At 52.5% G+C, this 25,220-nt stretch overlaps 1 protein-coding gene across 4 annotated transcripts in view; it reads left to right on the forward strand.

The window, feature by feature from the left end:
• The window catches only part of NECTIN2 (nectin cell adhesion molecule 2), a 43,552-nt gene that overhangs the window by 15,150 nt on the left and 3,182 nt on the right, over window positions 1-25,220 (forward strand). For 3 of the 4 annotated variants that reach the window (XR_013408650.1, XM_077976402.1, XM_028838459.2), the window contains exons 2-6: window positions 4,499-4,888; window positions 10,298-10,594; window positions 12,481-12,598; window positions 13,224-13,372; window positions 21,930-22,083. Coding sequence is in view for 3 of the 4 variants with exons in the window: in XM_077976402.1 (XP_077832528.1) it covers window positions 4,499-4,888; window positions 10,298-10,594; window positions 12,481-12,598; window positions 13,224-13,372; window positions 21,930-22,083 (1,108 nt within the window). In the remaining variant the exon portion in view is untranslated. 4 annotated transcript variants of the gene reach the window in all.

The following is a 25,220-nucleotide window of genomic DNA, read 5'->3' on the forward strand; positions in this document are numbered from 1 at the left end:
ACTGAGTATCCAAAGGCAAAGACATCATTATATCCATTATATCCACCTGCACTTGTATATTTATTGCAGCACTGTTCACAATAGCAAAGATATGGAATCAACCTAAGTGTCTATCGATGAATGGAGGATAAAGAAAATGTGGTCTATATCTACAAAGATTTCATGATGAAATTGCCAAAAGCAATGCAGCAAAAGCAAACATTGACAAATGGGATCTAATTAAACCAAAGAGCTTCTGCACAGCCAAAGAAACTATCCTCAGAGTGAACAGACAACCTACAGAGTGGGAGAACATTTTTGCAATCTATCAATCTGACAAAGGTCTAACATCCAGAAGCTACAAGGAACTTAAACAAATTTACAAGAAAAAAAAAACCTTAAAAAGTGGATAAAGGACATGAACAGACACTTCTCAAAAGAAGACATTCGTGTAACCAACAAACATATGAAAAAAAAGCTCAACATCACTGATCATTGAGAAATGCATATCGAAACAACAGTGAGATACCATCTCACACCAGTCAGAATGGCCATTATTAGAAAGTCAAGAAACAGCCAGGCGCAGTGGCTCACTCTTTTAATCCCAGCACTTTGGGAGGCCGAGGCAGGTGGATCACAAGGTCAGGAGTTCGAGACCAGCCTGGCCAACACAGTGAAACCCTGTCTCTACAATAAATACAAAAATTAGCTGGGTGTGGTGGCAGGCACATGTAATCCCAGCTACTCTGTCAGCTGAGGCAGGAGAATCACTTGAACCCAGGAGGTGGAGGTTGCAGTGAGCTGAGATCATGCCACTGCACTCCAGCCCGGGCAACAGAGTTAGACTCTGTCTCAAAGAAAGTCAAAAGGCTGGGCGCGGTGGCTCACGCCTGTAATACCAGCACTTTGGGAGGCCGAGGCGGGCGGATCACAAGGTCAGGAGATCAAGACCATCCTGGCTAACAAGGTAAAACCCTGTCTCTACTAAAAATACAAAAAATTAGCTGGACATAGTGGCGAGCACCTGTAGTCCCAGCTACTGAGAAGGCTGAGGCAGGAGAATGGCGTGAACCCAGGAGGGGTTCCAAGTGTGCTTGCAGTGTGCCGAGATCGTGCCACTGCACTCCATCCAGCCTGGGCAACAGAGTGAGACTCTGTCTCAAAAAAAAAAAAAAAAAAAAGTCAAGAAACAACTGATGCAGGCAAGGCTGTGGAGAAATAGGAATACTTTTACACTGCTAGTGGGAATGTAAATTAGTTGAACCGTTATGAAGACGGTATGACAATTCCTCAAAGATCTAGAACCAGAAATACCATTTGACCTAGCAATCCCTTACTGGATATATACCCAAAAGAATGTAAGTCGTTATATTACAAAGATACATGCATGTGTATGTTCATTGCAGGACTATTCATAATAGCAAAGACATGGACTCAATCCAAATGCCCATCATGGATAGACTGGATAAAGAAAATGTACATATACATACCGCGGAATACTACACAGCCATAAAAAGGAACAGGATCATGTCCTTTGCAGGGACATGGATGGCGCTGGAAGCCATTATCCTTAGCAACTAACATAGGAACAGAAAACCAACCACCACATGTTCTCACTTATAAGTGGGAGCTGCACAATGAGAACACATGGACATGGGGAGGGGAACAGCACACACTGGGCCTGTTGCAGTGGGGTTGCGGGGGTGGGTAGGGAAAGGGAGACCATTAGGAAAAATAGCAAATGCATGTTGGGCTTACTACCTAGGTGATGGGTTGATAGGTGCAGCAAACCACCATGGCACATGTTTACCTACGTAAGAAACCTGCACATCCTGCACATGTACCCTGGAACTTACAATAAAAAAAAAGAAAGAAAATGTGGTACATATCTATCATGGAATAGTACACAGCCATAAAAAAGGATGGAATCATGTCTTTTGCACCAACACGGATGGAACTAGAGGCCATTATCCTAAGTGAAATAGAAAGTCAAAATACCACATGTTCTCACTTATAAGTGGAAGCTAAACAGCAAATATACATGGACACAAAGATTGGAATAATGGACAGTGGAGACTACAAAAGGTGGGAGGGAGGGAAAGGGGTGAGGGTTGAAAAATTAACTGTTGGAGGCTGGGCACTGTGGCGCACGCCTATAATCCCAGCACTTTGGGAGGCCGAGGCAGGTGGATCATGAGGTCAGATGTTCGAGGCCAGCCTGGCCAACATAGTGAAACCCCATCTCTATTAAAAATATTAAAAAATTAGCCGGACGTGGTAGCGTGTACCTGTAATCCCAGCTACTCAGGAGGCTGAGGCAGGAGAATCGCTTGAAGTTGGAAGGTGGAGGTTGCAGTGAGCCGAGATCACACCACTGCACTCCAGACCAGGCAACAGTGCAAGACTCCGTCTCAAAAAAAAGAAAAATTAACTGTTGGAGGTCAGGTGCGTTGGTGCATGCCTATAATCCCAGCACTGTGGGAGGATCAGGCGGGCTGCTCACTTTGAGTTCAGGAGTTTGAGACCAGACTGGGCAACATGGCAAAACCCTGTCTCTACAAAATAAAAAATTAGCCAGGCATTGGTGGCGCACGCCTGCAGTCCCAGCCACTCAGGTTGCAGTGAGCCAGGATCGTGCCACTGTACTTCAGCCTGGGAGACAGAGTGAGACCCTATAAAAAGAAAAAGAAAAATTAACTGTTGGGTACAATGTTTGCTATTCAGGTGATGGATACGCTAAAAGCCCAGACTTCACCTCAATGCAATATATGTAAGTAAGAAACCGGCACTCGCACCTGCTAAAAATATAATACTTTTTAAATTTTTATTTTAATAAAAAATAGAAACTTAGGGCCAAGGGGGAACGGATCACCTGAGGTCAGGAGTTCAAGACCAGTCTGGCCAACATGGTGAAACCCTGTCTCTACTAAAAATACAAAAATTAGCTGGACATGGTGGCGGTCGCCTGTAATCCCAGCTACTCGGGAGGCTGAGGCACAAGAATCCCTTGAACCGGGGGTGGAGGTTACAGTGACCAAGATTGCACGACTGCACTCCAGGCTGGGCAACACAGCGAGACTCGGTCTCAAAAAAAAAGAAAGGAACTTGGGAAAAAAATACTATATAGGGAGGGCTGTAGGTTTCATAGGAAGGTGAGAGAAAGTATATTACTGAGGGGGGTGATGAAGATTATACTCAGCCTTTAAATGTTTTAAAATGTATTATATGAAAAATTTTTTTAATTGATTTATTTTCAGATGATTCCCCTCCACTCAAAAAAAAAAAAATTTTATGAAAATTTTGGGGTGGGCCGGGTGCAGTGGCTCACGCCTATAATCCCAGCACTTTGGGAGGCTGAGGTGGGAGGATCACTTGAGTCCAGGAGTTCAAGACCAGCCTGGGCAACATAGCGAGACATTGTCTCTACCAAAAAAAAATTACAAATTAGCCAGCTGTGGTGGTGCACGCCTGTAGTCCCAGCCTGAACCTGGGAGGTCGAGGCTGCAGTGAGCTGAGTTGCCCACTGCATTCCAGCCTGGGTGAAAGGGAGACCCTGTCTGAGGAAAACAAAATTTAGTTTAAAGAAAATAAAATTTTTATTGATTTATTTTGTTTTTTAATTTTAAAGGCAGGGTCTCACTCTATTGCCCAGGCCGATCTTGAACTCTTAGGCTCAAGCATTCCTCCCACCTTGGCTTCCCAAAGTGCTGAGATTAAAGTCTTGAGCCACCACCCTGGCCATCATGTCAACTTTTAAACATACAAGTGTAGGTAAGAAGAATGGCCTGGTTGTTGGGCACGGTGGCTCACGCCTTTAATCACAGCACTTTGGGAGGCTGAGGCAAGCAGATCACAAGGTCAGGAGATTGAGACCATCCTGGCTAACACGGTGAAACCCCGTCTCTACTAAAAATACAAAAAAGAAAAAAACTAGCCAGGCATGGTGGCAGGTGCCTGTAGTCCCAGCTACTCGGGAGGCTGAGACAGGAGAACGGTGTGAACCCGGGAGGCAGAGCTTGCAGTGAGCTGAGATCACGCCACTGCACTCCAGCCTGGGCGATAGAGCAAGACTCTGTCTCAAAAACAAAAAAAGAATGGCCTGGAGCCTCCCTCACCCTCCCCACGTAGACCCCCTTAACAATGGGTGACATATTTTGTTTTTTGCTGAACCATTTACGAGTAACTTGAAATCATGACACTGCGACTTCATATCTTCTGGGAAAAATAATGTGCATAGCCACAGTTTAATTATCACACCTAGGAATATGAACAGCAATTCCAAAATCATACGTAATATGACTTCATAGTACGTGTCGTAGTAATATAATAGAATAGTCATTTTAGTCTTCCCTAAAATGTCTTTTCCAGGTGACTTTTTCAGAATCAGGATGCTGCAAGGCTGCCTGCATTACATATGGAGCCTGCATTTCCCATGGGGCCCCCTTTGTGGTAGCCCTGCCTGGAGGTGTCTGGGTTCCTCCCCCACCCGACTTCTTCACTCTCTGTCCTCTCTGCCCAGGAGCCCAGGATGTGCGAGTTCAAGTACTACCCGAGGTGCGAGGCCAGCTCGGGGGCACCGTGGAGCTGCCGTGCCACCTGCTGCCACCTGTTCCTGGACTGTACATCTCCCTGGTGACCTGGCAGCGCCCAGATGCACCTCCAGACCACCAGAATGTGGCCGCCTTCCACCCTAAGATGGGTCCCAGCTTCCCCAGCCCGAAGCCCGGCAGCGAGCGGCTGTCCTTCGTCTCTGCCAAGCAGAGCACTAGGCAAGACACAGAGGCGGAGCTCCAGGACGCCACGCTGGCCCTCCGCGGGCTCACGGTGGAGGACGAAGGCAACTACACCTGCGAGTTTGCCACCTTCCCCAAGGGGTCCGTCCGAGGGATGACCTGGCTCAGAGTCATAGGTGAGCAGGGTAAGGGCGGGAGGCAAGGAGGTGGGAGGGCCACGGTGTGGAAGCATCCCCTTGCGGGTCAGTTTCTCTCTTGGCTTCAGCTGTGAGGTTCGCTTTCTCTGGGTTTCCATCCATCAGCAAATGTTCATTAAGCACCTACCATGTGCCAGATGCTTTACTGTGTGCTGAGGATGCAGCAGGCAACCAGGCATTCTTGGAAAAAAACAAAAAAATAAGTATTGGCTGGGCGCGGTGGCCCACCCCTGTAATCCCAGCACTTTGGAAGGACGAGATGGGCAGATCGCCTGAGGTCAGGAGTTCAAGACCAGCCTGGCCAACATGGTGAAACCCTGTCTCTATGAAAAATACAAAAATTAGCGGGGTGTGGTGGCCTGCGCTTATAATTCCAGCTACTCAGGAGGCTGAGTCAAGAGAATCGCTTGAACCCAGGAGGCAGAAGTCGCAGTGAGCCGAGAGTGTGCCACTGCACTCCAGTCTGGGTGACAGAGCGAGACTCAATCTAAAAAAAAAAAAAAAAAAGTATTGAGGTTGGGCGTGGTGGCTCACGCCTATAATCCAAGCACTTTGGGAGGCCGAGGCAGGTAGATTGAGCCCATGGTGGTGCGCAGATGTGGCCCCAGCTACTTGGGAAGCTGAGGTGGGAGGATCACTTGAGACCAGGAATTTGAGGCTGAGGTGAGCTGTGATCATGCCACTACACTCCAGCCTAGGTGACAAAGTGCGACCCTATCTCTAATAAATAAATAAAAGAGTAAAGCAGTTAAAGGGGCTGTGGAAGTTGGAGGGGGCCAAGTTGGAATTCTAGCTAAGGAGGTCTGGGAATGTTTAGGCAGAAACTAGGAGAGGAAGAGCCCTGTGGGTATCTAAGGGAAGAGCATTCCAGGCAGAGGGAATGGCAAGTACAAAGGCCCTGAGACAGGAATACCTGGAGTATTTGAGGGCCAGGAAGGAAGTCAGTGTGGCTGGAGGCATATGAGTGGGGGAAAGTAGGAAGCAACAAAGTCAAGGAGAGGATGGGGATAGGTTGGCAAAAGCCTTGTGGACTGTGAGAAGGCTTTGGCTTTTGCCCAGGGAGGACAAGAGCTGTAGTAAGCTGTAGATAAGCTCTGTTCTTAGCAGCAGAGAGGTTTGATCTGGCTTGAGTTCTCACCAGCTCTTCCTGGCTGTGTTGGGAGGGGAAAGGATGGGAGCTGCAAAACCACAGGGTAAGGCAACTGCAAAAGTCCAGGCCGGGCTGGGTGCTGTGGCTCAAGCCCATAACCCCAGCACTCAGGGAGGCCGAGGTGGGAGGATCCCTTGAGCCTAGTAATTTGAGACCATCCTAGGCAACATAGTAAGACTCTTGTCTCAATGACAAAAAATTTTTTTTTTTTTTTTTTTTTTTTTTTTTTTTGAGACAGAGGTTCGCTCTTGTTGCCTAGGCTGGAGTGGAGTGGCGCGATCTCGGCTCACAGCAACCTTCACCTCCCAGGTTCAAGCAATTCTCCTGCCTCAGCCTCCTGAGTAGCTGGGATTACAGGCTCCCACCACCACGCCTGGCTAATTTTTTTTGTATTTTTAGTAGAGATGGGGTTTCGCCTTGTTGACCAGGCTGGTCTTGAACTCCTGACCTCAGGTGATCCATCTGCCTGGGCCTCTCAAAGTGCTGGGATTACAGGCGTGAGCCACTGCTCCCGGCCAGGAAAAAAAAAAAGTTTTAATTAACCAGGCTCAGTGACTCACATCTGTAATTTCAGTTACTCGAGAGGCTGAGGTGGGAGGATCACCTGACTCATACCTGTAATTTCAGCTACTTGAGAGGCTGAGGTGGGAGGATCACCTGAGCCCAGGAGGATGAGGCTGCAGGGAACTGATTGTACTACTGCACTTCATCCTGGACAACAGAATGAGACCCTATCTTAAAACAAGTCCAGTCCAGGCGGGAAGTAATGGTTTAGAAGAAGGAGACACCTTGGCCTCATTGAGATAGAATGTGCAGGGAAGGCGTCTTAGTCAAGTCTGGAGTCTGAGAAGGAGCCCACCTTCGGGCACAGCAGAGGGGCTCGGGCAGAAAAAGCTGGGAGGTAGGCGTGAGCTGGGAGCTGGGCATGTTCCAGGAATGGAAAGGAGGCTGGGGAGGATAGGCAAGGGCTTGAGTGACCCTCAGCGGGGCCACATTACACGAGCTTCACAGGTGGAGGCGAGGAGGCTGGACTACACTACGCCCTCAGTATGGTTAAGAGCCATGGGAGGCATCAAGCCACAGGAGAGATCTGGTCAGACGTTTGAGATTGGAAAAAATGACTGGCATTTGTGTGACAAGCCATTGGAGGAGTGGACGGAGGTAGAAGGGAGCTGGGAAGAGAGGCAAGAGGAGGCATTGCTGGGAAGACGGATGAGGCAGTGGGGGCAGAGGGAAGCGGGCGGCATAGAAAGGTGTTTTTAGGAGATAGTAGGTGCTGGGCTCGCCCATGGATTGAGGGGGAAGCAGGATCAGAGAAGAGTCCCAGGCCCGACGCAGTGGCTCACACCTGTAATCCTGGGCTCAAGGGATCCTCCTACCTCCGCCTCCTGCGTAGCTGGGACTACAGGCATGAGTCACCACAGCTACAAATGCTGTTTCTTTAAATCTTGGAAGTCCCCTGGGAGCCCAACTTCCCAGAAGCCACATCACTCTGGATGTCCTTTTCTTCCCCCTTCTCAGCCCAGAGCGTCTGAAAGGTCACCCTGTGCTGTCCTTGAGTAAACACTTCCCTTTCCAGTGACACATGAGACCACAGTTGTTTTCCATAACACAAAGGACAGCTGTCTCCTCCCCACCCTCACCAATGCCTCTCTTCTTATGCAATCATTTGTTCTCTTCCAGAGATAACTTTAGGGCTAGGCACGGTGGCTCACACCTGTAATCCCAGCACTTTGGGAGGCTGAGAGGCAACAAGAGCAAAACTCCGAATCAAAATAAATAAATAAATAAAGCGACTCAGAAGATATGAGGAAGTGTAGGGTTTAATCAAGGGCAAGGCTTGAGGATGACCACCTGGGAGCATAGATTGAAGTTGTCCTGAATATACACTTCAAGCAGGGGCCAAGGCAAGGAGCTTTTGCAAGTGAGCTTTTGTTTGTTTGTTTGTTTGTTTGTTTCTTGGAGAGAGGGTCTCCAAAAATAAAAGTAAAAATTAGCCAGGGATGGTGGCGCACATCTGTAATCCCAGCTACTCAGGAGGCTAAGGTGGGCGAATCACTGAAACCAGGAAGAGGAGGTTGCAGTGGGCCGAGATTGAACCACTGTACTCCAGCCTGGGTGACAGAGCAAGACTCCATCTCAAATTAAAAAAACAGAGAGAGAGAGATAATTTCAAAAGCTTCTATATACACACTGGGGCAGAAGTAAGGAACAAAACAGCCAAAGCCTCTGTCTTCATAATGTGTGAGCCACTGAGAGATGGATGGTTGGCCAGAGTCAGCGGTCAGCAAAGTGCCCTTGAGGAAGAGGGGCTTGGAGTGGGGTCTGGAGAAGGAAGCCAAAGCAATCCAGTCACAAAATCACCAACCAAAACCCCAAAGTGGGTGGGGGCAGAGACTGAGGAGGGCGAGGGAGCACGTGGAGCGGCCAGGGGAGGTGGCCATGGGGAAGTGCTGGGCTTGGGCCCTGAGTCGCTATTCTAACAGCTTGGAGGGCAGCCAGGAGGATGTGGGGAGGCTTGTTGGATGCTCCACAATGGTCAGGGGAGAAGGCGGTGGGAAGGGAGAGCTGGGAAGAAGGGGAGAGTCAGACTGTGTTGAGAAGTTCAGAGGTGGATACCCAGGTCCAGAAAGCAACGGAAGATGTGAGTCTGGGTGGGGAACACACATCATAAGCATGAGCTGCTATTCTTCCTGGAGGTTTGTTTTTTGTGATTTTTTTCTTCCCATGTTTTCCAAGAGGATAAGGTGGAAAGGGTATTAAAAAAAAGGACCGACTTTGAAAATTTTCTGCCTTTATCACACTTCCGGTCATACAATCCTCTAATGATGACTACAGGAAAAGGAACAGGGGGCCTTTTCAGCTGGACCTTTGAACCACATTACTCGGTTATTCAGCCTTGGCTTTTTTGTTTTGTTTTGTTTTGTTTTGTTTTTTGAGACAGAGTCTTGCTCTGTCACCCAGGCTGGAGTGCAGTGGCATGATCTCCGCCCACTGCAACCTCCGCCTCCCGGGTTCAAGCAATTCTCATGCCTCAGCCTCCTGAGTAGCTGGGATTACAGATGCATGCTACCACGCCTGGCTAATTTTTGCATTTTTAGTAGAGACAAGGTTTCACCATGTTGGCCAGGCTGGTGTCGAACTCCTGACCTCAAGTGATCCACCCTCCTCAGCCTCCTAAAGTGCTGGAATTGCAGGTGTGAACCACCATGCCTGACCACCTTTTTCTTTTAAATCCCAGCCTCCTCCAGGCTTTTGGACCCTGTCTCTGCATCTCTGGCAGGGCGAAGAGACAGTATAACGAAATGGCCAGGCCAGGCGCCTGTAACCTCAGAGCTTTGAGGGGCCGAGGTGGGAAGATGGCTTGTGCTCAGGAGTTTGAGATCCGCCTGGGCAACATAGCAAGAACTCATCTCTACAAAAAAAAAAAAAATTTAAATTAGCTGGGCATGGTGGTGCATGCCTGTGGTCCTGGCTACTCTGGAGGCCAAGGAGGGCGGATCACTTGAGCCTAGTGGGTGGAGGCTGCAGCAAGCTATGATCACGCCACTGCACGCAAGCCCAGGTGACAGAGCGGGCCCCTGTCTCTAAAAAATAAAGTAAAATAAAATGGGCAACGCTTGGATAGGGCAGTGTGGGCCAGACAGTACCCTAAGGCATTTACCTATCAGTGTAGTATTTAATTCACACAACAATCCTCAGGCCAGGCGCAGTGGCTCAATCCTGTAATCCCAGCACTTTGGGAGGCCGAGATGGATGGAACACGAGGTCAGGAGATCAAGACCATCCTGGCTAACACGTTGAAACCCCGTCTCTACTAAAAAAAATACAAAAAACTAGCCGGGCAAGGTGGCGGGCGCCTGTAGTCCCAGCTACTCGGGAGGCTGAGGCAGGAGAATGGCGTAAGCCTGGGAGGCGGAGCTTGCAGTGAGCTGAGATCCGGACACTGTACTCCAGCCTGGGCGACAGAGCCAGACTCCATCTCAAAAAAAAAAAAAAAAAATCCTCGGGGTGGGTACTTTCATTATCCCCATTTTACCAAAGAAGAGACAGCTACAGAACCAAAGAAAAGACAGCTACCGAGTTGCAAAACCACTTACCCCAAGCCAGGCCACTGATAAGCAGCAGAGCTGGGATTGGAACCCAGCGGTTAGGGCCTAGCACCCTGCTCCTCTGCTGAGTGTTGGTTGAATGACTGCAGGTGAGGAGTGATGCACCCCCTCTCATCCTCTCCCCAGCCAAGCCCCAGAACCACGCTGAGGCCCAGGAGGTCACGTTCAGCCAGGACCCTGTGCCAGTGGCCCGCTGCATCTCCAAAGAGGGTCGCCCACCTGCCCGGATCTCCTGGCTCTCATCCCTGGACTGGGAAGCCAAAGAGACCCAGGTGTCAGGGACCCTGGCCGGCACTGTCACCGTCACCAGCCGCTTCACCTTGGTCCCCTCGGGCCGAGCAGATGGTGTCACGGTCACCTGCAAAGTGGAGCATGAGAGCTTCGAGGAGCCAGCCCTGATACCTGTGACCCTCTCTGTACGCTGTGAGTGCATCGGGGGTGACCCCTCCCCCATCAAAACTGCCTACACTGGCTTCTCTAAAGCACTGTCTACATTGTCTCTGAATGTTGTCTACGTGGGTTCCCTGAAGCCAAATTCTGCACAACCTTCCTGCCATTGTCTACACTGGTTCCCATGGGCAAATCTACATACTTCCCCCTCATTGTCTACACTGGCTTTACTGGGTTCATGCCATGCCTAGTCTGTGGTAAGCTGGGATGGGCTTGCAAGAGCCAGTTTGATACATTTCTTTCCAATTCCACATCCAATGAAGCCGTCTCGGAGCTTGAAATCAACCTTGGGGAATGTTTGCACCAAGGAAATTGGCAAACCCTAGAAATGGGAGCTTCTTTTATTCCCCAGAGAGTTGGTTTACCAGCAAAGAGCTGCCCCCAACAGTGTCTTTTCTGGCTTCCATGGACCCTGGTCGGCACTGCCCCTGGACCGTCCGGGTCAATCATGCTGGGCCATGTCTACATGTCTACACTGCCCAACCTAACATCATCTCCACACCTTCTCATACTTCTGCCTTGACTTCCCTAGGTGCCATCTATACTGTGTCTCCCAGAGTCTCTACACCGACCCCTGATCCCTGATATTATTTACATTGCCCCCACCCGCTGGGCCCTGTTGATCCTGACCCCTCCCACTGGGATTTTTGCTAGCTCTTCCAGAAACTGCCTATACTCACACCTCATAATATTACCCAGAGAGGCCACCCTGGCACTCTTCACACAGAATCCCTCAAATACTGGCTTAACCACCTCTTCCACCACTGTCCAAAATGACCACATACCCCAACTCAACGTTGTCTACACTAGCTCCCCAGGCAATGCCTCCACTTACACAGATTCCCTAAGCCAAGTCTACACCGGTTCCCCCAGACAACATGTGCGCCCATAAGTGCACCAGCTCCCCTGAGCCTCGTCTGTGCCAGTTTCTTCCCAGGACCTACACTGGTTGCCCAAACCCTGTTTTGACATCCTCCTTCCATGTCAGAAACACACACACAGGCCGGATGTGGTGGGTCACACCTGTAATCCCAGCACTTTGGGAGGCCAAGGCAGGCGGATCACTTGAGGTCAAGAGTTTGGGACCAGCCTGGGCAACACAGTGAAACCCTGTCTCTGCTAAAAATACCAAAATTAGCTGGAAGTGTTGGTACATGCCTGTAATCCCAACCACCTGGGAGGCCGAGGCGGGAGGATGGCTTGAGCCCAGGATGCGGAAGTTGCAACAAGCTAAGATCACCCCACTGCTCTCCACCCTGGGCAACAGAGCAACGTCCTGTGAAACACACACACACACACACACACACACACACATTATTTGTAGTGGCTCCCACAGGCACTGCCAGCACTGAACAATAACTCCCACAAAATTATCCACAGTGGTTTCCCCGAACGGTGTCTACACCGGCATCAGCATACACAGCCTGGATTGATTTGCCCCAGATGGTTTTGACTGCCATACCTCCTGCCAACCTGCCCCGTTTCTTTTTTTTTTTGAGACGGAGTCTCACGCTGTTGCCCAGCCTGGAGTGCAGTGGCGCGATCTCGGCTCACTGCAAGCTCCGCCTCCTGGGTTCACGCCATTCTCCTGCCTCAGCCTCCTGAGTAGCTGGGACTACAGGCGCCCGCCACCGCGCCCGGCTAATTTTTTGTATTTTTAGTAGAGACGGGGTTTCACTGTGGTCTCGATCTCCTGACCTTGTGATCCGCCCGCCTCGGCCTCCCAAAGTGCTGGGATTACAGGCTTGAGCCACCGCGCCCGGCTGCCCCGTTTCTTTAGCATTCCTGTCCATCTGCTAACCTGTCCACCCACTCTGGGATTCTCCTCCTTGCTGATCCAGTCCCCCCATTTCCCGCAGACCCTCCTGAAGTGTCCATCTCCGGCTATGATGACAACTGGTACCTCGGCCGTACTGATGCCACCCTGAGCTGTGACGTCCACAGCAACCCGGAGCCCACGGGCTATGACTGGAGCACGTGAGTCACGTGGCCTCGGAACCCTGGGTCTGAGGGAGGCAGGGCTGAGGCCTGGACTCCTGGGTCTGAGGGAGGAGAGGCTGGGGGCCTGGACTCCTGGGTCTGAGGGAGCAGGGGCTGGGGGCCTGGACTCCTGGGTCTGAGGGAGGCAGGGCTGGGGCCTGGACTCCTGGGTCTGAGGGAGGAGGGGCTGGGGGCCTGGACTCCTGGGTCTGAGGGAGGAGGGGCTGGGGGCCTGGACTCCTGGGTCTGAGGGAGGAGGGGCTGGGGGCCTGGACTCCTGGGTCTGAGGGAGGAGAGGCTGGAGCCTGGACTCCTGGGTCTGAGGGAGGAGAGGCTGGGGGCTGGACTCCTGGGTCCAAGGGAGCAGGGGCTGGGGGCTTGGACTCCAGTGTCTGAGAGAGGAAGGGCTGGGGTCCTGGACTCCTGGGTCTGAGGGAGGAGGGGCTGGGCCTAAACTCCTAAGTCCTCCAGGTTGAAGGGAGCTTGCATTTTGGCAATTTGGGGTCTCCAGGAGTACTTAGGTCCCTGCAGCTTGGCTCCTGGTGGGTGTATCTTCAGGGATGAGACCTGTGCTCCCCTCTCGACCTTGGTATCCCTCTCACCTGACCCCACACCCCTCCAGGACCTCAGGCATCTTCCCGACCTCCGCAGTAGCCCAGGGCTCCCAGCTGGTCATCCACGCGGTGGACAGTCTGTTCAATACCACCTTCGTCTGCACAGTCACCAATGCCGTGGGCATGGGCCGCGCTGAGCAGGTCATCTTTGTCCGAGGTGAGTGGGTCTTGGGGGCCGTGTGTGGAGACCTGGGTCTGCTCCCCCAGAGCTCCACCCTTCAGGATTTGGGGACTGCACTGGGGGAGGCTGCGCCGCCGGCCTGGGAGGGATGTAGACCCGCCTGGCTGAGGGGAGATGAGGGTTGGCCTTCCCCTCGTGGCCTCAGACTGGGGTCTGAATTTGGGGTGTCAGGGTAAGTGAAGGCAGCAGAGTTGGGGGGTTGAGGACTTTGCTCGGGGTTCCTAGAAAGTAGAGGCCTGGCTAGGGTCCTCACGAAGAGACCTGAGGAAGCTACCCTGGGCTCCAGCTCCTGAGAAAGACACACACCTAGAATCAGGCACACAAACCTCAAAGAGACAGAAACCAAGAGCTCCCACCCCTAGAAACACGATCCGGCCCCAAGGCACGGAGCCAAAGAGGAAAAGCGCGAAGCCAGACCATCACCCAGTGATGGAAACTGGGTCAAACTCACAGCTGCAGAGCCACACACCTAGAGGGAAGCCGGGACTGTTAACAGAGCCATGCTCCCTGGGACAGAGAGCCCCACGGGCCCCGGAGCTGGGGCCAGAGACCCCTCCTGTCAAAGCCACAGCTGGCAGGACCCACAGCCACAGACACTCCCTGTGCTGGGAAATGCTGTTGCAGAGATGCCTCAGAATCCAGACACTCACCTGGATAGTAACCCTGCACACTCAAACCCATTGTCACCAAGACACACACCCAGGAGGACAGTGGCACTGGCCAAGACAGACGGAACGAAGCCAGATGACAACTGTGACAACTGGAAACAGACTTTTTTTTTTTTTTTTTTTTTTTTTTTGAGATGGAGTCTTGCTCTGTCGCCCAGGCTGAAGTGCAGTGGCATAATCTCAGCACACCGCAACCTCCGCCTCCCGGGTTCAAGCAATATCCTGCTTCAGCTTCCTGAGTAGCTGGGACTACATGTGCTCACCATCAAGCCCAGCTAAGTTTTGTATTTTCGGTAGAGACAGGGTTTCACCATATTGGTCAGGCTGGTCTCGAACTGCTGACCTCAGGTGATCCACCCGCCTTGGCCTCCAGAAGTGCTGGGATTACAGGCGTGAGCCGCTGCACCTGGCCAGAAAGAGACATGCTTAGAAACACCCGAGGGGCCGGGCGCGGTGGCTCAAGCCTGTAATCCCAGCACTTTGGGAGGCCGAGGCGGGTGGATCACGAGGTCAGGAGATCGAGACTATCCTGGCTAACATGGTGAAACCCCGTCTCTACTAAAAATACAAAAAACTAGCCGGGCGTGGTGGCGGGCGCCTGTAGTCTCAGCTACTTGGGAGGCTGAGGCGGGAGAATGGCGTGAACCCGGGAGGCGGAGCTTGCAGTGAGCCGAGATCACGCCACTGCACTCCAGCCTGGGAGACACAGCGAGACTCCGTCTCAAAAAAAAAAAAAAAAAAAAAAAAACCCCGTCTCTACTACAAAATACAAAAAAACTAGCTGGGCGAGGTGGTGGGCGCCTGTAGTCCCAGCTACTCGGGAGGCTGAGGCAGGAGAATGGCGTGAACCCGGGAGGCGGAGCTTGCAGTGAGCTGAGATCCGGCCACTGCACTCCAGCCTGGGCGACAGAGCGAGACTCCGTCGCAAAAAAAAAAAAAAAAAAAGAAACACCCGAGGGCGGCCGGGCGCGGTGGCTCACGCCTGTAATCCCAGCACTTTGGGAGGCCGACACGGGCGGATCACAAGTTCAGGAGATCGAGACCACGGTGAAACCCCGTCTCTACTAAAAATACAAAAAATTAGCCGGGCGCGGTTGTGGGCGCCTGTAGTCCCAGCTACTCGGGAGGCTGAGGCAGGAGAATGGCGTGAACCCGGGAGGCGGAGCTTGCAGTGAGCCGAGATCGTGCCACTACACTCCAGCCTGGGCGACAGAGCGAGACTCCGTCTCAAAAAAAAAAAAAAAAAAAAAAAAAAGAAACACCCGAGGGCAACGGTCCATGCAGCACACCTGTGCAAACACGCAATGTGCAGGCCCCCCAGAAACATGACCGAAGGTGTAGGGACAAACTCCCAGACAGGGGCTGTCCCTGTCATGCAGACAGAGTAGCCACGGAGGGACAGAAGCAGACTCCCTTACTGAGTCATAATCTTAGAATGCACACACAACCTTGCAGGGACACCTAAGGGAAAACAGACCCCTCTTCAGGAATCCAGATACAGCCAGGGAGATAGGGCACCCCTATGGGAAACACTGTCACAGACAGCAAACCCAGAGAGACAGCTGTCCCGCTCTGGGCTCGCCTGATGCTCGAGGATGCGCACGAGTCCCTGGAGGGAGACATCACACAGACAGACACGCTGGGGGCAAAACTAATCCCGGACAGCAACGGCTGCCCACAGAGGAATGTCATCCCTCACTCAGACGGAAAATCAAAAGACACCCTGGGAGAAACCTGTGCCCGGGAACTCTCCCGAAACTCCCCGAAACTCCTCCGAAACTCTCCAGAAAGTCCGTTAGGGAGATTCTCATTCAACAAATATGTGTTTCCTGTTTGCTAGGCACTCTGGCTGAGGTTAGGAATACAATGGTGAATGAGCCACAGTCCCTGCCCTCAGCAGCACACCCAGGGGAGGGTCAGCTCCACCCACCCAGACAGACACCTGACTGGAAATACACCCCTAACCTCTACCCCAGATACACCTGAGAAGCTGATGCCCTGCCCACACACCCAGCAGGTGGCTCCAAGGTTGGAGCCTGCAGAACAGACGCAGTAGAGAAAGACTCAGCGCTGTGGAAAGATACCCCACCTCCCCACAACGGTGGCCACGGAGCCACCCCCAGACGACAACACCATTACAAAGACACGTGCCTACAGATAATGCCTGCAGAAACGTGCGTGCTCCAAGCACCCTAGAAATCCCGTTGCAAGCAGTGAGTGCCCCGACAGCCACAGCCAGAGGAGACACACTCAAAGCTCCTGGGGTCACTCTCAGAGGGTCTCTGAGCCACGAACCCACATCCAGGCACACACACAGTCGTCACAGAAAAACAGTATGGAGTCCACAGCAGCACGAACATAGGTACACATGCCACACCGCAGGACAGATCTATCTTTAGGGAGACTCAGAGAACATTTTATTTTTAATAGAGACAGGGTCTCATTATGTTGACCAGACTGGTCTTGAACTCCTGGCCTCAAAGCATTCCTTTTGCCTCGGCCTCCCAAAGTGCTGGGATTACAGACATGAGCCACCACATGAGCCTGATTCAGAACTTTCAACCCTAGACATGAACAGACTCAGCATCAAGTTCCAAAACACCAATGCCACCTCCAGAAACAGAGACAGACCTCCCGAGATAGGCTCAACCTGGTCCAGTTAGTGACCAGCACTTCCATTATGGAGAAAAATCTGTTTCACTCCTCAACCCAGCGTATAGCTAGAGACGTATATACCACCCTACCCCCTGCCAAAAAAGATTTTATCCTCCTCTTTTTTTAATGCTATTTGTGAGTCACTAAGCTGATTTGACAGCCCACTGGGTCATGACCCCCTGTTTGAAAACAACAGAAACAGATGTCCTTCCTGGGTCTCAGCTCTCCTGTGAGTAGAGGTGTAGAGGTGCGGTCAGGTGTGGGTGAACCCCCACCCCCGTCTGTCCCAGTTAGGCCTTGCATGCAGGGATGGGGGAAGTGGCAGTGGGTAGGTTCTGGTTACATTGATACCTGTCCCTGGCTTGGGGCCCAGGAGCCCCATCCCTCCCTGCTCACACTTCCCTCCTCAGCACTTCATGGCTTCCTCTCTCTCTGCCTCCCTGCTCCCTCCCATCCTCCCTGGCTCAACCCCTGCAGGGAGCACTAAGGAAGTCCTACTGTCCCGGTCTATGAGAACCCCATTTTACACGCTGGGGATGAGTGGCCCAGAGAGGAGGCAGCCACGGCACTTGGAATAAATGCTCCCAGCCACTCGAGAGGGCAGAAGTATCAGGAGTCTGTGGCCCTCTGCAGAGAGCTTTGGGATCAGACAGCCTCCCACTGAAATCCAACTGTCCTCCCCCGAGGGGGTGTGCCCCCAAGCTCGTAGCTGTGTGAGGACCCCACAGCACATTCAGGGAGGGCTGCGAAGTCAGGTGGCGCCAGGGTCCCGGCCAGTGACCGGGCGGCCAGATCTACTGCATCCGAATAGCCAGCTTCCACTCAGCCACAGCGATTGCCAGACGTGGGAGTTTGGTGTTGCCAGATCTGATCTTTTCCCCCCTAAGAGAAACCTGGATTTTTAAGTGAAATCGCCTGATTTTTGAAAGGTTGGCTAGCAATTTAAATTTTGCAAAACGTGAACACCTGGGGACCACTGGTTGGCATCCCCTCCTTGTACAAAGTGGTGCTCAGGCTGTAGTGAAGGGCGGAGGGGGGCTTCCCCTTCCCCCCCACTCCTCTTCCTCCTCCATTCTTCTGCTTAGAGTCACCCCCTAATTATGGTCACTCCCGCTCCTTTCCTCCCCGCCTATCCTGCGTCTCCCCCACCCCCTCACCAGAGCTATCCTCATGACCTTGTGTCTCCCTTTCTCTCTCTCTCTCTCACCCCTCCTTCTCTCTCTCCTCAGAAACCCCCAGGGCCTCGCCCCGAGACATGGGCCCACTGGTGTGGGGGGCCGTGGGGGGGACACTGCTGGTGCTGCTACTTCTGGCTGGGGGGTCCTTGGCCTTCATTCTGCTGAGGGTGAGGAGGAGGAGGAAGAGCCTTGGAGGAACAGGAAGAGGAGCCAGCGGCGACGGGGGATTCTACGATCCGAAAACTCAGGTGTTGGGAAATGGGGACCCTGTTTTCTGGACACCAGTAGTCCCTGGTCCCATGGAACCAGATGGTGAGGAGGAGGAGGAGGAGGAGGAGGAGGAAGAGAAGGCAGAGAAAGGCCTCATGTTGCCTCCACCCCCAGCACTCGAGGATGACATGGAGTCCCAGCTGGACGGCTCCCTCATCTCACGGCGGGCAGTTTATGTGTGACCTGGACACAAACAGAGACAGAGCCGGGCCCAGCCCTCCCGCCCCCAACTGGGCCACGCCGGCCTAGGGTTCCAGACTGGTTGGACTTGTTCGTCTGGACAACACTGGAGTGGAACACTGCCTCCCACTTTCCTGGGACTTGGAGGGAGGTGGAATGGCACACTGGACTTCTCCCGTCTCTAGGGCTGCATGGGGAGCCCGGGGAGCTGAGTTGTGGGGATCCAGAGAGGACCCTCGCCCCCAGAGACTTGGTTTTGACTCCAGCCTGCCCCTGGCCCCGTGACACTCAGGAGTTAATAAATGCCTTGGAGGAAAACATTGGGGGTGTCTTGTAATACATCAGACCCCCTCCTTGGGTGGTGGGGAAAGAGGGGGTGGGACAGGGACTCCTAGGTCCCAGGGCTGGGAAGAGCCGATCCATGTCCCCTGGGAATGAGAGCCTGGAAGGGGTTAGACTGGGGAAGGCTGTGGGGCTCGGACCACTTGGATCCTTGAAAGACGCATTGGACAGCCGAGAACCGCGAGGCTCGTGGAACTAGGATTCAGGTCACTGGACTGTGGGCTCAGAGACCTGAACATTTGGACTTCTGAGTCCCAGGACAGAAGCTGCCTTTCTGGATGGTGTGGCCAGACCGGTCGGAGTCCAGAGACCCTCGGGTGCAGGTGGGGGTGGGGACAGCAGGGGCTCAGTCAGGTTCCCTGCGTCCTGAGAGAATGGGAGGCCAGAGGGCTGTGATCCAATGGAGCCTCAGACCTCAACTCCCCCAGGTTGCTGGCAGTCTCAGGAGGGGAGGGCTGCTCCCCACTCCCATTCTTAGGGACCCTAAGGGCATGGGGCAGGCGAGGGGTGCTGGAGAAGTCCCATCTCTGGCCACCCCCACTGTAGCTTCCCTCACCTGCTTCTCCATCCTTGCCCTCAGGGATCACCCCAAGGGACTTTTCAGTGACTCCTTGGGAGTGGCAGCAGCTCCCTCCAGCTCCTTTCAACTGGAAAAGCAAAGATAGAGGGGGTCCTTGAACTCCCAGGCTCAGTAAGGGGCAGGTTTTTACCCGTGTCACCTCTGCTCTCCCAAGCCTCTGTGCCGCCTCTGTAACACGGGGCGGGTGTTCACATCGGCCTCACAAGGCTGTCACGGGACCCAGTAAGGACATGCCCGTGATGCCCTCATGCAGCCTCGTCGACCTCCACAGACCCCACCAAGCCCTGTGCCAGGCGGTGCTGGGGCTGCAGCTATGACCTGCACAGACCCAGTCCCGTCCTCCGGCGCACATTGCCATGATGACCACAAGAATAGCAGCAGTATGTTTAGCATGAAGGTGTGTGTGCGGACCGAGGGGCAGCCTCTCTCTCACTCCCCCACCCGCTGAAGCCCTCCAGAGGATGTCAGGCTGTGGAACGGGAGCAGTGAAGATGAAGATCCAATAGTCCAGCGTCCTCTGGAAGCTTCCTCCTCATCTGCAGAGTGAGGCTGATGCGTGCGTGACCCCCATGGGCTCTTCCATACGTGTTATTGTCTGTACTTGCCCGGTTGTTTATTGTCTGTACTCGCCCACCCACCCCACCCAGGCAACAGGAGGGCAGGAGCGGGGAATTCTGTCCGCCTGGCACACAGTGGATCCTTCAGTGCCATGCTGGGTCGTCCTTACACACCCACCAAACACCAACTGTGTGCCAGACCTCGGGCGCATGGCCTAGTGTGAAAATTGGCAAGTAAACAGGTAGCTGCTCCAAAAACTCTTCCATTAGGGAAGACATGAGATATGGAAACAGGAAGTGCTAGGAAGGAAGGAGAGGGCCAGGAGCACACGGGCTTCTCGACCCCTTTTCCAGTCTTGTGTTTTTTTTTGTTTTATTTTGTTTTGTTGTTTGGTTTGGTTTTTGAAATGGTATCTTGCTCTGTTACCCAGGCTGGAGTGCAGTGGTGCGATCTCGGCTCACCGCACCCTCCACCTCCCAAGTTCAAGCAATTCTCCTGTTTCAGCCTCCTGAGTAATGCGCCCAGCCATCCTTTTGTTGTTTTTTTTTTTTTAAGAAGCAGGGTGGTCTCCCTATATTACCCAGACTGGGCTCAAACTCCCGGGCTCAAGTGATCAATCCTCCCACTTCAGCCTCCAAAAGTGCTGGGATGACAGGTGTGAGCCACTGTTCCTGGCCCCCAGCTAATTTTTTTTTTGAGATGGAGTTTCGCTCTTGTTGCCCAGGCTGGAGTGTAATGGCGCAATCTTGGCTCACGGCAACCTCCGCTTCCTGGATTCAAGCGATTCTCCTGCCTCAGCCTCCTGAGTAGCTGGGATTTACAGGCATGCACCAGCACGACCAGCTAATATTTTGTATTTTTAGTAGAGACAGGGTTTCTCCATGTTGATCAGGCTGGTCTCAAACTCCCCACCTCCGGTGATCCACCCACCTCGGCCTCCCAAAGGGCTGGGATTACAGGTGCCCGGCCGGCCCCCGGCTAATTTTTTAAATTTTTTCTAGAGATGAGGTCTTGTGCTCGTCACCCTGGCTGATCTTGAACAATCCGCGCGCCTCGGCCTCCCAAAGCACTGGGATTACAGGCGTCAGTCATTGCCCCCAGCTCTAACCCCTTTCCTGATAAGTGGAAGGAGATTCTAGTCCCCAGAGGTGATTCTGGATCCCAGAATTCTGCCCCTGCATTCTCTGCTTTCTAGCCGCCCCGGTCCTATCTCCTCTCATCTCCCCACTTCCCCGCCTCATTCTGCCCCAGCTACATGGTCTACTTGCTGTTCTTTAAAAACAACACAAGCCAGGCCGAGCATGGCATAATCCCAGCACACTGGGAGGCCAAGGCGGGAGGATCGCTTGAGCCCAGGAGTTCAACACCAGCCTGGGCAACACGGCAAAACCCCATCTCTACAAAAAATTAACAAACAAACAAAAAAAGCTGGGCCTGGTGGCACATGCCTGTAGTTCCAGCCACTCCGGAGGGTAAGTTGGGAGGATCACTTGAGCCCAGGAGATTGAGGCTACAGTTGGCGGTGATCATGCCACTGCACTCTAGCCTGGGTGACAAAGCAAGACCGTCTCAAAAAAAGCCATAAAGCCCCGCAAGCCTCCTGCAGGGCCTCTGGCTGTTTGCACTGCCTGTGATGCCCCCAGACACTCTCGTGACTCATCCCCGGCATCTCTTTCAGGTCCTTGCTCAGTTGTCACCTTACAGTAAGGTAGAGGCCCTCCCACTACCTTTGGGGACCCCACCTTGCACCTCCTATCACTTCCGCACTCTGTATTTTTGTATCCCCCGTGACTTACTCCCGTCTGGCATGTGAACTATTGTACTGGTTTGCTTACTGTTGGCCTCCCTGCCCAACAAGAATCAAAGTTCCATGAAGGTAGACACTTTGTATGTATGTTTTGTTCTCCAGTCGTCTCCCATGCGGGGCACACGTCCTCGCTCCTTCCTCATGCTCAGCAGTTTGAGTTGAATGAAAGAATGTCCCCCGCCCGTGGGAGAGGACATAGACAGGCAGGCAATGACTTGGGGTGGGGATGGTAGCTTGGAATACGGAGCTGTGGCTTCCTCCTGGAGACCCCCTTACGCTGTCCCTCTCCTTGCAGAGACCCCCAACACAGCAGGCGCAGGGGCCACGGGCGGCATCATCGGGGGCATCATCGCCGCCATCATTGCGACTGCTGTGGCTGCCACGGGCATCCTTATCTGCCGGCAGCAGCGGAAGGAGCAGACGCTGCAGGGGGCAGAGGAGGATGAAGAGTAAGTGATGGGCCCTGAGACGGGGAAAGGGAGAGGGGTGGAAGAACTGAGGAGTATGGGGTAGGGGTTAGGGTGGCAGAAAATTCTCCATAATTGACTGTGTGAAACAGACAGACCTAAAGGAACTGGGATCTAAATGGAGTAGGGAGGTATGGGTTTCTCTCTGCCATAAAGTATGGCATTTATTTTAAAAATTAGCCAGGGGCCAGGCACAGTGGCTCACACCTGTCATCCCGGCACTTTTGGATGCTGGAGTGGGGGGATCCATTGCTTGAGCCCAGGAATTGGAGCCCAGTCTGGGTAACATAGGAAGACCACCCCCCTCTACCAAAAAAAAAAAAAAAAAAAAAACAGCCACGCATGGTGGCTCTGACTGCTCTGTTCTGTGAAGACTCATCAGAGCCCAGGCTCCTACTACATTTTTGGGGCTTTTTTGTTTGTTTGTTTTTTGGTTTTTGGGTTTTTTTGAGACGGAGTCTTGCTCTGTCGCCGAGGCTGGAGCACAGTGACATCTCGGCTCACTGCAAGCTCCGCCTCCCGGGTTCAAGCCATTCTCCTGCCTCAGCCTCCACAGTAGCTGGGATTACAGGTGCCGGCCACCACGCCTGGCTAATTTTTTGGATTTTTAGTAGAGACAGGATTTCACTGTGTTAGCCAGGATGGTCTTGATCTCTTGACCTCAGGATCCGCCCTCCTCAGCCTCCCAAAGTGCTGGGATTACAGGCGTGAGCCACTGTGCCTGGCCGAGTTTTTAATAAAAGAAGAAAGTGCAGTTCCTAAATTGTTATGGAGAATTTACATTAACATAAACTATTGATTGGCTATCCATTGCTCTTTGTATCACAAATTCCAGAAACCTGAAGATAAAGAGTAACACTGGTCAGGCAGGGTGGGTCAGGCAGAGTGGCTCATACCTGTAATCCCAGCACTTTGCTTTGTTTTTGTTTTTGTCTGAGATGGAGTCTCACTCTGTCACCCAGGCTGGAGTGCTGTGGCTCCATCTCAGCTCACTGCAACCTCCACCTCCCAGGTTCCAGTGATTCTCCTACCTCAGCCTCCTGAGTAGCTAGAACTATAGGCTCCTGCCACCACGCCCAGCTAATTTTTGTATTTTTAGTAGACATAGGGTTTCACCATGTTGGCCAGGCTGGTCTCGAATTCCTAACCTCAGGTGATCCGCCCACCTCAGCCTCCCAAAGTGCTGGGATTATGAGTGTGAGCACCATGTCTGGCCCACAATTATTTTAATAAAAAAGACAAGAGGCAGATCCTAAATTGTTATCGAAAATTTACATTAAAATAACATAAGCTATTGATTGGCTATATATTGCTCCTTTTATCACAAATTCCAGAAACCTGAAGATAACACAGCAGTTTGTTTTGTTTTTGTTTTTGTTTAAGATGGAGTCTCACTCTGTCGCCCAGGCTAGAGTGCCAAGGCGCGATCTCGGCTCACTGCAACCTCTGCCTCCCAGGTTCAAGGGATTCTCCAGCCTCAGCCTCTCCAGTAGCGGGGATTACAGGTGCGCGCCACCACTCCCGGCTAATTTTTGTATTTTTAGTAGAGACGGAGTTTCACCATGTTGACCAGGCTGGTCTCAAACTCCTCACCTCAAGTGATCCGCCCACCTCGGCCTCCCAAAGTGCTAAGATCACAAGCATGAGCCACCGAGCCTGGCCAATCCCAGCACTTTGGAAGGCCAAGGCTCTTGTTGCTGGTGGTTCGAGACCAGACTAAGCATCAAAGTGAGACACCATCTCTTAAAAAAAAAACAAAATTAGCCAGGCATAGTGGTGCATGCCTGTGGTCCCTGCTCCTCAGGAGGCTGGGGTGGGAGGTCACTTGACCCGGGAGCTGAAGCCTGCAATGAGTTATGATCATGTCACTGCACTCTAACCTGGGTGATAGAGCAAGACCCTGTATCTTAAAAAATAAAAGACTGAAGGGCCAGGCGCAGTGGCTCACGCCTGTAATCCCAGCACTTTGGGAGGCTGAGGCGGGCGGATCACGAGGTCAGGAAATCAAGACCATCCTGGCTAACACGGTGAAACCCCGTCTCTACTAAAAACACACACAAAAAACTAGCCGGGCATGGTGGCAGGTGCCTATTGTCCCAGCTACTTGGGAGGCTGAGGCAGGAGAATGGCGTGAACCCAGGAAGCGGAGTTTGCAATGAGCCGAGATCGCACCACTGCACTCCAGCCTGGGCAACAGAGCGAGACTCCGTCTCAAAAAAAAAAAAGACTGGGCATGGTGCCTCACACCTGTAATCCCAGCACTTTGGGAAGCCAACGCAGGTAAATGACTTGAGCTCAGAAATTCGAGACCAGCCTGGGCAACATGGCGAAACCTGTCTCTACAAAAAAAATACAAAAATTGCCCAGACATGGTGGCTCGTGCCTGAAGTCCCAGCTACTTGGGTGGGCTGAGGTGGGGGTGGGGGCATGTGGAGGCTGCAGTGAGCTATGATCACACTATTGTACTCCAGTCTAGCCAACAGAGTGAGACCTCGTAAAAAAGAAAAAAAAAAGAAAAATAGCTCAGAGCAGTCTGAGGTATGTGAGGTATGCAAAATTTGTTTTTTTGAGACGGGGTCTCACTCTGTCCCTCAGGCTGGAGTTCACTGGTACAATCTGAGCTCACTGCAACCTTCGCCTCCTGGACTCAACCAATCTTCCTACCTCAGCCTCCCAAGTAAATGGGACCTCAGACACGCACCACCACACCTAGCTAGTTTTTGTATTTTTGTAGAGACAGGGTTTTGCCATGCTGCCCAGGCTGGCCTTGAACGCCTGACCTCAGGTGATCCGCCCGCCTCGGCCTCCCAAAGTGCTGGGATTACAGGCATAAGCCACCACACCCGGCCCAACACAGATCTTTTCTCCCTCCCAGAGCTCACATGAGGCATGGTAATTATAAATAACATTTCAAGTACAAATTCAGTGACTGCCCTGAGGGGGAAGTACACCTAGGCATGTCCATGTAACAGGAATTCCTGATCCGCTGGGGAAACCTGAAGGCTTCCAGGAAAAAAAGGAATTCATGGAATGAATAATAACTCTTACTCCAGGCAAGAAAAGGGGGCAGGGGAAAGGGAGACCCAGGCAAAAGGAACAGCATGTGCCGTAACGCTGGA

This window comes from Macaca mulatta, chromosome 19 (genome assembly GCF_049350105.2).
Source record: "Macaca mulatta isolate MMU2019108-1 chromosome 19, T2T-MMU8v2.0, whole genome shotgun sequence".
Taxonomy (NCBI): domain Eukaryota; kingdom Metazoa; phylum Chordata; class Mammalia; order Primates; family Cercopithecidae; genus Macaca; species Macaca mulatta.